General features: G+C 30.8%; 1 protein-coding gene across 1 annotated transcript; it reads left to right on the forward strand.

The window, feature by feature from the left end:
- The first annotated feature begins 7,870 nt into the window (after positions 1-7,870).
- Positions 7,871-14,030, forward strand: LOC120188311 (AMP deaminase-like). The gene is made up of 20 exons (XM_039191767.1): positions 7,871-7,990; positions 8,026-8,392; positions 8,860-9,035; positions 9,146-9,332; positions 9,733-9,911; positions 10,011-10,062; positions 10,156-10,283; positions 10,379-10,558; positions 10,953-11,020; positions 11,119-11,261; positions 11,640-11,701; positions 11,989-12,102; positions 12,254-12,394; positions 12,517-12,669; positions 12,922-12,975; positions 13,051-13,161; positions 13,243-13,416; positions 13,504-13,584; positions 13,662-13,760; positions 13,946-14,030. The coding sequence occupies exons 2-20, from the start codon at positions 8,041-8,043 to the stop codon at positions 14,012-14,014; spliced, it is 2,523 nt and encodes an 840-aa protein (XP_039047698.1). The 5' UTR covers positions 7,871-7,990; positions 8,026-8,040; the 3' UTR covers positions 14,015-14,030.
- The last annotated feature ends 337 nt before the right edge of the window (positions 14,031-14,367 follow it).

Genomic DNA, 14,367 nt, shown 5'->3' on the forward strand with positions numbered 1-14,367 from the left:
TGATAACCCAGCCCAGCTCCTCGGTGCATATTAATATTGGAGAGGAAATAGAAAACTTATCCATTTTTATTGTTTTCTTTATTTCAATTTAACTATTATTAATTAATTATAAATATTTAATTAGATGAAAATTAATAATTTAATTAAAAAAATTACTAATTTGAGATTTTCGCATATTAAATATAAAATGATTAAGATATAACATGATAAGTGTAAACTGAAACAATATTATATAGGGTAAACTACATATTTAGTGTCTAAACTATTACTTTTGTTTCATTTTTATATCTAATCTTTATTTTTTCCAATATTATACCTAACGTTTAGTTTAAGTTTCATTTAGTACTTCGCTGTTAAAAACTTAACAGTTATGTTGATGTGTCATCGTAAGATAATGTCACGTCATCAATGAAAAAAATGACTCATCAACAGTTCTGTTATTTTTTCACGTTGAGATGCCAAAATGAAATATAAACTAAACGTTAAGTATAATTAAAAAAATTATATATAAAATTTGAATAAAAATAATAGTTTAAGTACTAAACATGTACTTTACCTAATTGTTATAAAATAATATATGTACATAAATTTTTAACTATCGACAATATGCATCCTACAAACACATCTGCATATTATAATTTACATTGGGGTAAACTAGATATTTAGTTATCCACATATTTTTATAGTTTTGTTTTAGTCACCCCATTATTTTTTAAAATCATATTTAACACTATGTTTTGATTCTATTTTAGTTACTCATCGTTAAAAAATTAATAGTAATATTGTTATGTCACCATAAGATAATATCACGTCATCATTTGAAAAAAAATAAAAAAAATATCAAATTAATGGTTTTATTTATTTTTTAATAATAGATGACCAAAATAGAACAGAAATATAAAGTTAAGTATGATTCACCAAAACAATTGAGTAATCACCATAAAACTACAAAAATATGAGTTACTAAATAAGTAAATATGTAATTTATCCTTAGATTTATGACCCAAAAGCTGACACTATGTAATTTAAACATTATTCCGAAGTGTAGAGGGGGAATTATGAAAAGACATCATATAGTCCAATTCACGTCAACAAATTACTCATTTTTTAATAGTTTTGAGTAGTTATAAAATAATATACATTCAGACTTCCTTAAATTATTGACAACGTACATAAATTTTATAAACGTAATTATTTAAATACAATATTTTATAGAGAATAACATTTTATTTTTTTCACTAAATCCACATAAGTCTAAATCTAATACTAGATTACTAATTAAGTGGGCACTTTGTTTTTGAATCATTACAGACAGACTACTTTAACTTGGACAGAAAAAATAGGGTTTGGTGTGCTTTCCAGGTTTTTTTTTTTTTTTTGCTTTACCAAGGTCTTCTAACCATGGTTTTTAGAATAGGACCGGTTAGCGAATCGGTTATACTATCGATTCACTGGTTCAATCGGTCGAACCGGTTAAATCGATCGAAAGAATCGGACGACGTCATAATTATTTAAAAAATTAAATAAAATACAAAAAATATTTAATAAAAAATAATTTTTATATCACAATTCATATTCAAAACAAGTCATAACATATATAAGTTAAAAACCATAAAATCAAGTGAAACAAAATGATTCAAATTAACTACAACATAATATTTAAGGTAAAACATACTAAATAATAAATATAATTATATAACTATAATTAAAAAATAAATTTGGGGCTAAAAAAAATCATAACAAAATGATATTGTTTGGTTTAATTTTTTTTAAAAACAATCTCACATGACTAAGAAACATAGAAGATCATCCCAACTAACTTCTATAAATAATATAGGTAATTTGGCATTCAAAATCATTGAACATTTTGGTAAGCATTGAGTGAACTATTCTTTTACTTCAATCAAGCTCGAATTTTAGGCTTCAATTGAGCTTCTAAATTTTTTTGAGTTCAAGCCTTTTCGAGTTCAAGTTTCAATATTATATTTCGAGTTCGAGTTAAACTTCATAATTTTTAGCTCGTGAGTTTGAGTCGAGTTGAGTTTACTTTTAAATTTTTCAAGTTCGAGTCGAGCTCAGCAACACTCGAGTTCGACTTGGCTCGTTTAACAAACGACGTCGTTTGGTTTAATTTAAAAAAAAAATGTGGTTTTTTCCAGTTTTCAGCCGGTTCGGTTTGAATATTTCAGCGGTTCTGGCCGGTTCACTAGTAGCGGTTTAACCGGTTTAGATTGAACCGGACTAGATAACAATTTTCAATTGAACCGACCGATCCGATCCGATTTTCAAAACAGAGCTTCTAACATATTAAAATGTATTGCAACTATTATTACACCTACTAATCAATTGCAAATTACTTTTTAGTATATATTAAATTCAAACATAGTGAGCAAAAAAGGAAAGACTAAGCGAAGTCTAATTTGAAGACAACATTTTAGTTGGGATGGAACTAGGGATAATCATATATTGGATTAGATTTTTGATCTACCTAATTTGATTCGATGTAATATTTTTTAGTCGTATCAAGTAGTTTTACTTTAAACCCAAACTCGACTCAATCCAAACATGAAATTTTAAAACAAAATAGATTGACTATATAAGATCGAGTCCGAACTCATCGAATTCAAATTAAATACTCATTTGTACTGTAAGTGAAATTAAGATAAAAATATTAAGAGGTTAAATTATTTAATTTTATTATTAATAATAAATTTTAAAATATTTTATAGAAAACAGATTAGGAATTGAGTTATTTAATTTTAAAATTTACAATATCTTAATAAATATTTAACCAAAAAATAGACTAATGCTTAATTTAAGTAATTGTAAAATCGATTAAATCTAAGAAAAAAATTTGATTTAATTTATTTGAGAGTAAATTATACTTGTGACATTTAATTATGAGTATTCTATAACTAATCACAACATCACTACTAAGAGTTAACCGCCAATAGAAAATAAATTCAATGAGTTGAGCGAGTAGTTTATAACATTTTATAGTTGGATGGACAACAAATAAATCCCACCAAAGTTTGATGACCATATGGTGTAATTTACCTAATAAATAATTGTACCGATAATACACATATGATGAATATGTTATTTTATACATTTATATATGATATGTATAATAAGCAATTATATGTATCAAAAGGATATTTGTAATATCAATAAGTTGGTTTGGTAAAATAAGATATCAGAGTTTGAATATTGACATTATAAATAAATAAATTGAGTTAAGAATATCACTCCAATATAATTTTTTGTTGTTATTCAATTTATATTATTTAATTAATAGATATAATACTTATAATTAAACAAAAATGATGTTAATAATTAATTGTAAATATAATATTTTAAAAAAATTTGTAAAATGCTAATAATTGTTGATCCAATCATAACAATTTGTGCTGCCTTTGGGTTCGAGGGAACCCTTAAAAGTCTAGAAGCCCGTACTAGCCATAGTCTGACTGACGGAGCCCAATGGATTGGCCTAACACGAAAGCTAATCGAGTGGTTTAGGGACAAACTTATATAATTAAATAAAATATTATCTTAATTAAGTTTTTATTTAGAAATTTTAATCAAATAAATTAATATAACTGGAAATATATTTCAATTTTGAGTTATTATTTCATAATTTTATAATCAAGTTTAGGAATTTACTTGATCATTAACTCATTGAATGGTGTTAGGGATATGCATTTTTAGATATCAAAATTTTTTGTAAGTTTTTTTAGTTAGATTAATTTGGATTTAATAGAAATATAATTTTTATTTGAGTTAAAATTTGATTAAGTTTTAAAAATTTAATGAGTTTAGTATAATTAAAAACCAGTTGGATGTTAATTATTATCATGTTTGAGTTTAAAATATCTATAAGATATATTAAATATTAAATATTTTTAGTTATTTTGGTTAATTAATAGTCTTCAAATTGAATTAACTGATAACAAAACTTTGAAAATGCTATTAACCATTAATCGATCTAACATCTAATTAACCGATAGATTAATTGATTTAAACTTTAATTTAATCGATTAATTCAATTAAAACCAAACAATGAATACCTCTATTTATAAACCACTCACTTTTCAGAAGATCCAAATAGATTTGATATTAATTAGATCGATTTTGATCAAATTAGTTAAAATTTTGAAATTATCAACAATTAATTGAACTAGTAAATAAGACACTAAATTTTTTTAAATAAGATCATAGATTAAAATTATAAATATTATAAATTAAATTAAAAATATTACTCTATAATATATTTATAATTTAAATTAATCGATTAATATATCAAATATCAACAATTAAATAAAAATATTTCCTATAACCATCCTTTTGTGAGTGTTTGCAAACCCAGTGATGTGGATAATCTAAAAGATTCCCTCAACATCCAATCACCTAAAGACATAGATTTCTTTCGGCATTAGACAAGCCAACCAAAAAGACAGAAACAAGAGTCACAACGAACACACACAGATACGTCCCAAACAATTACTATAAAATCTATTACTAAGTAGTAAATAAAGTAGTTTAATATTGTTTAAGCAATATATTAAGTTCGAGTTTGATATCTATTACTGGAAGACTCATTCATCAAAATCAAGTGTGCGATGCAGATCGGTCTGAATTAGTTAAGGCAAAATTTTAGAACTGGGATGACAACCAAACAAAATAAATCTATTCAAAAATAATATAACAAAAGAGTTTAAGGTTGTCACATTTTTATAATCCCTTTCAGGTGTGAAAAATTGAAAAAAAGACAAAACATAAACAATGTAAAATATGGGGGATTTGACATGTAAATTTCGAAGTGGAAAACACCACACATTCATGTCATGTCCTAGCTGTAAAATCAAAGCTAGGTTAATGAGGTTGATTGCCAAATTGTGATGTCCCAAGCCTTATGTGATTTTCGTTTGTTTATGTATTAATGGTCCCCACTCTCTATTTAAAAACAAATTTCAATAAAAATATAAAAAAATATTTAAAATATTTAATAATTTAAAATTTTTAAGAGATTATTATCTTCATTCGGTATGTCAATTTATTTATGCTTATCTAAAAATTAAATCCATGTTTGATAATAGAATAAATTATATAATTGATCAAATTTATTTAAGTTTTGTATATTTTTTCATTGAAAACACAATATTAATCACTTTTAATTTTATTTGGTAAATAAAAGGTTTAGGTGAGGGGTGGTTCTCCTAATTCAGGTTAGGGTACACTTAAGATTCAATTGAGATTTATATAAGAAATTACATATTGTTCATCATGAGTAATAATGGTAGGATTCAAATTTAACCTTATAAGCTCAAATTCTTAAATCTCAATCACTTGTTCCAACACTCATTGACATTATCTATTTATTACAAATTGTCTATCAATAATAATGAGGGTAGAATACAAATGGAATGCACTTATATATTGTATGTTTTTTAATTGTCTTCAAGATTTCAATTTAATATATTATATTTTATTATCACATCAAATATCTGATTTTTATACGTTTGTTAAGATATTATAAAGAATTATTTTGTTAGGGTTTAGTGTTTATTATATTATGTTTACGAATAATACTTAGAATTATTTATAATATACTTATACGTGTATATTGAATGAATAGCTTATAATGGTTTTTATTATATTTAGATATAAAATTTGTAAGTATCGATTAATTCAAAAAGAATATTTTGTATAAGTGTTGATAATATGATTGTATGATAATAAAATCATATTTAATATACGTATATGTTCCATATAAAAATGTATGACATCTATTGTGATGGTTGGTATATATAAATGAAATTAAAAACATATTGATTTTGTTAATTCGGTTATATGAATATGATTGTTTAGTTTACCTTTGTGCCTATATGATCAATATAAATTTCGCAAGTCTCGAATAAGTAAAAATATTTTATATAAGTTTTGATGATATGACTATATTGTAATGAAATCATATTTAGTATGCATATATGTATGATATAAAAGTGTATAACATATTCACGAACCAAACTACCTCAGTGGTTAAAAGAATGATTATTATTCCTAGAGGTTACAAGTTCGAACACCACATAATAACATATATTATCTTATAAATACACATATGTAGTGATGGTTTATATATTCATGAAGTTGAACATATTGGCTTTGTCAACTCTATTATATGAATATGATTGATTTACTTTTGTGTCTATATATTACAAGTATAGAGTATATATAATATATGATTAATTTATTATTTAAAAATACTATATATTAATATTTTAAATGGTGACATTATAATAAAATGAAATAACATTATTTCATTAAAAGAAACTAGAATAAATAGATAAATAGAATAATGAGATACTATGCTCATGTGTTTTGTTGCAAGGCAGCTGCCAGTCATATACTGCAAGATCTTGTGTTGGATAACGAAAGCGACCCGCCATCCACACTTACTCTTACACGAATTATCCACATCGGGCTCGACCCTGTCCCACTTCCTCTAACGAGACGAGCATTCCCTCATCCCCATACCAATAATTATTTTCTCACTTATTTTAAAGGAAGAACTATTTTTGCTATCACACGATCAAAATTACTTTGGCTGTTAAAGATATGGTTGGTATTTTATAAATTTTGAGTTTGAACAATAAAGATTATAAGGGTATTTAAGTTTTTATATAGTTGAAAATCTTTAAAATATATATACTGTCTTGTAATCATCATAGATTAATTAAAAAATTATTTCTGATATTACTGAACTTTACTTATTGTCTTGTTTATGCTTTTGAACTTTTAAGTTTGACAATTAAAGTATTGAATTTAGTTTTACGTTCAATTATACCACCTCGACGTTAAGTTGTTAACTAGATGATGATATGATTAATAGTTATTGATGTGACTTGACACACTAAAACGGCGTCTTTTAGGTGTGGCTGCTTTGACGCATAAATGACGTCGTTTTATACATTAAACTTTAGGGTATATCAATTTTGTCACTAAACTTTTAAATAATTTTTTTAACAATGCACTTTCTGACCGTCGCCGACAAGCATTGTTTGTTTTTGGTCATATTTCGCGACAAGATCAGTACTGAAACATTCATATCACTCATCTTTATTCATAAAAGATTGATTTTTCACGAGATCTATTAAAAATCGACGAAAATTCATTTAAAAGTTTGATGTATATATACTTCGATCTCTTTTAATGATTGTTCGATTAGGCTAGTGTTGAGATTTGATGTTCGTCTTCTTGAAATAATATTTATCACCGTATAGATTTATAAATAGACACATAAAATCTCGTAAATATAAGAAAGTCTCTAAACATCTAAAAATGATAGATTTTTTTTATTTATTTTCGTCGATTATAAGTGAATTTCGTCGAAAACTAATCATTTGAGAATAATGAGTAGTGACATGTGAACATTTTGATATCGATTTTATCGCGAAAGACGATCAGTGATAGATAGTGATTAAATATTGATGACAACCTAAAAGCATAGTGCCGAAAAAGTAAAATCAAAATTGATACACACCTAACATTCAATAGAATAAGAATTAAAATATAAATATTTTTCTTTTTTAAGATTTAACTTTGTGCGTTAACTCTCTATATCTAAATATTTTTATTTGACTATATTACTGATCTATCTATTATTTAAATCACCATATTAAACATTTATCGATAAATAATTATAATTATTGAAGTTAATTCATAATTAAATTATATAGTAATGATAATTTATTTATATAATACAAATATACGTTTTCATTACCGATAATGCTAATATATCCTAATAGTGGGATATGTTAAATATAAAGCATTTTTTGGCCCTATAAATACTTGAACAAAGAAGCCTAGCACTAGCTAAGCTTCTCCATTATCATTCGCCGAAGCAGTTGAATTTCGCCGAGGCTCTTGCCTTTTCCATTCCCCTCTGCTTTCCTCCCCCTCGCTTTGTTTGGCAGTAGTAGATTTGGAGAGAAGGGAAAGAGAGCGCGTGAGAGAGTAAAAAACCAAATTTGTTTTCAGATGGACACGTATTCTGTTCATCTAGCGATGGCGGCTCTAGTCGGAGCTTCGTTGGTGGCCGTGTCGGCGTATTATATGCATAGGAAAACCTTGAATCAGTTGCTGGAGTTCGCAAAGACGGTGGAGAGGGAGAGAGAGGACATTTCGGAGGGAGAGTCGCCGCAACACTCCAGGAAACGGCGCGTCCAGCACCGTCGCAAGAACGGGAACGGATACTACCGCCGCGGCTCGGCGTCTTTGCCGGATGTTACTGTAATATGCGACGGGATTGACGGAGAAGAGAAACGCAACGGACCTATCCATGTTGACGGGATTCCCGCCGGTTTGCCGCGACTCCATACTCTCCATGGAGGTAGGCTTGTGATTTGAAATCAAGAGCTTTAATGAGTTATTGAATGATTTTAAGTGTAAGCAAACAGTCTTTTCGTTGTTAAATGAAATTTTGCACATTGCAGAATTAAGTTATTAGCAGCTTAGAAAGTTGTTTTTCTTAGTATATATTCTATCATCAGACTGATTTTTGGTTACTTTAAATGAAGGAAAAGGGGAAATAGATTTACAACTACAAATCAAAATAAAAGACTCCAATTTGAAACTTACTTTAGTACTTTCTGTACGGAAGTTTTTCAAGGAAGATCAAAATTTTGCTGATCTTCTGGAATCTAAACTTTTTCAAGATCATGCTTTGTGAATATCACATCGAGCACTAAAAACTGAAATAACTATCAAGCCACACACACATATAGTTTAGTGTATTTTTCTTTTTGGCTGTCTTTGGTGCTTTTGTCGCAATTAGATGTGTAATTATTTTGGCTTCAGGGAAATCTGGTGGCCATGGAACTCCAGTAAAGAGATCTGCTAGTCTTATCCGACCTACTTCTCCAAAGTCCCCTAGTGCAAGTGCCTTCGAGAGCATAGAAGGGTCGGACGATGAAGATAATATCACTGACATTTCTAAGTTAGACATTACTTATCTGCATACTAATGGAAATGCTGTGAGTAAACCTTCTTTCCTTTTCCTGCTGAATTTGCTTCTGCTATGCTCTTATAGTTTGTTGGAAATTTGATCAAACTACTTACTTATATTTAAATCTCACACGTGTAGGGTCCAAGTTTGCCTGACCATATTAATGCTAATGGAGAGGAAATCCAGATAGCTGCTTCAAGTATGAATCTGACCCATTGTGTATCTGGTGACCTACATGGCGTTCAACCTGATCCTATTGCAGCTGATATCCTAAGGAAAGAGCCAGAGCACGAAACTTTTGCACGACTTAAAATTTCCCCTTCTGGTATTGTCTCCCTCTAATATATGCAACTATAGTTTTTTATGTAACATGTCTGCATCATAATGTTTAATTTTGCTTCATACCCTGCTTTCACCCTTGCTTGTGTCCTGGTGCTTAAATCATGTGTGCAGTTAACAATCTATTTAACTAAGAATTCTAACATTCAAAGTAAACCTGAAATCCATTCCTGTATCATTTATTAGAACTTGCTTAACTTTGTTCTAGAAAAATACAAGTTATTAAAATGATATTTAGTTCTTGACACAGCCTAAGGTAATGTATGTGTTTATTCTCCTGTTTGAAAGATTGCAAGCTCCCATCTTTAAGTTTAAGGTTTATGATGACAGGTTTAATGAGTAGAATTTGCCAATCTGTTTTTTTATTTTTTGTATTCTACTACCAGAGCTACCATCACCGGATGAAGTTGAGGTATATGTAGTTCTGCAAGAATGCCTAGAAATGCGGAAACGATATGTGTTCAAGGAGGCGGTTGCTCCTTGGGAGAAAGAATCTATAACAGACCCAAGCACACCAAAACCTAATCCGGATCCCTTTTATTATGCACCTGAAAGAAAATCTGATGTAACTTCATACTCTTGATCTTAGATTCTGTACCACATGTTACTTGCATTTGTCCTCATTCTTTCTTTGGGTTGTAAAATATGCCTCCCTTTTTTGCAGCATTATTTTGGGATGCAAGATGGAGTAATACATGTCTATGACAATAAAGACTGTAAGTGTTGAGAGACCTTATACTTAACATTTCTTATTTGTGATGATCTTAACTGCTATCTTGCTTAATAATATATTTTCTTTTCTCCTTCAGCAAGAAGGGAGCTCTTTCCTGTAGCTGATGCAACAACCTTTTTCACTGACTTACATCACATACTTCGCGTTATAGCGGCAGGCAATATCAGAACTTTATGTCATCACCGGCTAAATCTTCTAGAACAAGTGATTGCCTTGCCTTGCTTTTGAAGTGCATGCTAATTTTGTAATTTCTTATATTTGATCATTAAAAATACATTTTCCATTTCGTGTTCATTCAGAAATTCAATCTTCATTTGATGCTTAATGCGGATAAAGAATTTCTGGCTCAAAAAAGTGCACCGCATAGGGACTTCTATAATGTGAGGAAAGTTGATACACATGTTCATCACTCAGCGTGCATGAACCAGAAACACCTTTTGCGGTTTATAAAGTCGAAGTTGAGGAAGGAGCCAGATGAAGTAAGTTTCATTCTTGCTTATTTCCTTTGGTGTGCTTTTATAGGTGGCCTTAAAATTCCTGTTCAGCTTTGACAACTGAATGCTTTCAAGCTAAAGCATTATACTCATGATTTGGAAATACTTCATTGCTAGGGGGGCTTAGGTGCTATGTAAATGTGTCTCGAGTGTTTTGTCCTCTTCCGGCAAATTGTGATCCTTTTCCTTATACACTTTATCCAATGTGGAAGTTGCACACAAGTTCATCTGTTTGATTTAACCAAAATATAATGAAATATGTGATGTAGGAATAGCTTTATTGTTTTTGTGCAACAGATGTGTGGAAGTGGTGCATGTGAACTCCACCCCCCCACCCACCCACCCAAAGTTGTTCACTAGGTTGTTCTTCTTTGTTCAGGTTGTAATATTTCGAGATGGGACATATTTGACCTTGAAAGAAGTTTTTGAGAGTTTGGATTTAACTGGGTAATAGTCTCTTTTTACCTTATGTTTTTTTGGGCTTAAAAAGGATGTGAGAGATGATGCAACTAATTAGGATTCATTTTTTGCTTTTGTTTGTGCAGGTATGATTTAAATGTGGATCTTCTTGATGTTCATGCTGACAAAAGTACCTTTCATCGCTTTGATAAATTTAACCTTAAGTATAATCCTTGCGGTCAAAGTAGGCTCAGGGAGATTTTCCTCAAGCAGGACAATCTTATCCAAGGTATATCCTTTATATTTCCTTGAATTTGGGGACATAGGAATATTGTGTCGACCGCCGAGATCACATTGAAAGAAACAGTCAATCTATATAAATTTGCAATTGCAAGCGTTTCTTTGATATTTGACATATAATAAGATTCAGATATGGTGCTGGATCTAATATGCTACTGTCCTTCCAATCTTTTATTTGAATGAACCATTAGTGTCTCAATTTCATATTCACACATTGTTATGCATTATAAGCTGCTTTTCTGATTCTTTTTCTATAAACATGATACCATGTCTTTTCACTTTTTATTGATTCATTGCACTGAAGGAATCTTTTCTTTTTGGTGATTGTTAATTTGAAATTACAGTCTGACTATTGCATCTCATGCAGGCCGATTCCTTGGTGAGGTGACAAAGCAAGTGTTTTCTGATCTTGCTGCAAGCAAATATCAGGTATTTCCCTTATTCTGCACAAATTCATTTCATCTCTAAGATCAAGTTCTGCCCTGGCTCCTCAGACAATGAGACCAAACTAGTCCTTGAGTAAAATTGTCATATGGTGGATGATTCTTTTATAAATTTGCATAATTCTATGAGGAGCTATATGTAATCTATGAACCAAATTATGGGTTTCTAAGTTTGCTTTTAATGATATGCATCAGTTAGTCCCCCTCTTTTAACACACCCAGCCATTATCGCTGGATTTTACATTGTTTTGATGTTCAACTTGATTGCTGCAGATGGCTGAATACAGAATATCAATATATGGAAGGAAGCAAAGTGAGTGGGACCAACTGGCTAGTTGGATTATTAACAATGAACTGTACAGTGAGAATGTTGTTTGGTTAATTCAGGTGCTAATGATCTACTTGAAATCTCATTACCTAGTCACTAGCTTCTTTTTTGCTGTATCTTATGAAGCTTAGATAAAACATGAAAGTGACATGAGAAGAAATTATTGAATTCTGGCCGGGCAATGTAAAATATTATCTGTTTTCGCTTCAGATCCCTCGACTCTACAATGTTTACAAAGAGATGGGAATCGTTACCTCGTTCCAGAACATTCTTGACAACATCTTTATACCTCTATTTGAGGTTACTGTGGATCCAGATTCACATCCTCAGTTACATGTTTTCTTGAAACAGGTCTTGTTTATTTTATTCTTAACTCTTTATATTCCCCTCCTGTTGCAATGGTTTGGTGTAGATTGCATTGTGACTCCGCTTGCATTGTTCGTCATGACAACTGTTTCTTGTTGGCAATTCAGGTTGTAGGGCTGGATTTGGTGGACGATGAAAGTAAGCCTGAAAGACGCCCCACCAAACACATGCCAACACCAGATCAATGGACTAATGTATTTAACCCTGCATTCTCCTACTATGCCTATTATTGCTTTGCGAACCTCTACACCTTAAACAAGGTATGTATTATAGAAGTGGATATGTTTTCATCTTTACTAGATTTGAAGACCTTTGTTGTCTAATTAAATAAATGACTTTTGAGAATGGATGCTTCTTTTCTTTGCATCGGCTTCAATGCTTATTTCTTGACAAAAACTAGCTTTTCTCCCAATCATCTTTAATTCTGACTTTCTTCTTTAAATCCACAATGGTTTCAACCACTTTGTGCTTTGGGTATGCTAATTCTGAACGGTGTGGCATGATTTTTCCAGCTTCGTGAATCCAAGGGTATGTCGACCATCAAATTCCGACCACATTCTGGGGAGGTACTTATGAAAGTTACAAGCCACTTCTACAAACATTCTGTTTTTATGTGTCCCTCATATTTATTGCATTTTCAGGCTGGTGACATTGACCACCTAGCGGCAACATTTCTAACTGCTCATAATATTGCACATGGAATCAAGCTTACGAAATCTCCTGTTCTACAGTTTCTTTATTATTTGGCACAGGTAAAGAACAAATGGAAACATCAAAATAATTCAGTTAACCGATAAGCATGGAATTTCTAATTGTAGTCACGGATTTACCAGATTGGGTTGGCTATGTCTCCTCTGAGCAACAATTCCTTGTTTCTGGACTATCATCGGAATCCTTTTCCGATGTTTTTCCTACGTGGTCTGAACGTTTCCTTATCCACGGATGATCCACTTCAAATACACTTAACAAAGGAACCTTTGGTGGAAGAGTACAGCATAGCTGCTTCCGTAATCTCTCTCTTTCTCTTCCGCTAATCTAGAATATATATGCTTTTATCTTATGTTCAAGTAAATAGAAACCTTTGAATTGCACAGGTATGGAAGTTGAGTTCATGCGATCTTTGCGAGATTGCGCGTAATTCAGTCTACCAGTCAGGTTTTTCACATGCTTTGAAGGTACATGATCTTCAATATTTTTCTACCTCTCTTTGACATGACAGGGTCATTGAAACTAGTTTCATTTTCTTTGTCAGTCGCACTGGATTGGAGCCGAGTACTACAAGAGAGGGCCCAACGGAAACAATATACACAGGACAAATGTACCTCATATCCGGCTAGAGTTCCGTGACAGGGTAGGGGATTGACTGTAAATATAGTGCATAGATGTTTTTCTTGTTTATGCATCAAAGCCTATAGGGACTTCAACAGCATTAATTCCTTTACCTCATTTTCTAGTTTCCTACTTTTAAACCAATCTTACTATCTGGTGAGTAATTAAAGCATATTTCAGCATCATCTATATCATCATTTTCTGCAGATCTGGAGAGAGGAGATGCAGCTGGTGTACCTAGGCAAGGCCATTATCCCTGAAGAAGTGGACAAGTAATGTGCAACATACTGCACTATCCATTCTTTAACATTACACGCCGCATGCATACGTTTGGGAGGTACCCATCTGATTCTCTTTCGATTTTGTTATATGTTCTATGAAGTGCACTGATTTGCTTGTGGGTAATAAGGGTTCGAGTCTCTTGAGGCGGTGCATCTGAGGGTGGAAAAACCTTGCAGGACCTCAATTGTCTGCCTCTAGAGTCGAACGAACCTGGAGGTCGGAACATAACACACCGACAAGTAATAGAAATAGGGGATTCTGTGGCAATGACATTTATTTATCTTCTTTTATTTGTTACAAACACCTGAATCCTGCGTTTAAAAGGGGATATGATGATCAAAATGGTA

This window comes from Hibiscus syriacus, unplaced genomic scaffold, assembly GCF_006381635.1.
Source record: "Hibiscus syriacus cultivar Baekdansim isolate YM2019G1 unplaced genomic scaffold, ASM638163v2 tig00116943_pilon, whole genome shotgun sequence".
Lineage (NCBI taxonomy): Eukaryota > Viridiplantae > Streptophyta > Magnoliopsida > Malvales > Malvaceae > Hibiscus > Hibiscus syriacus.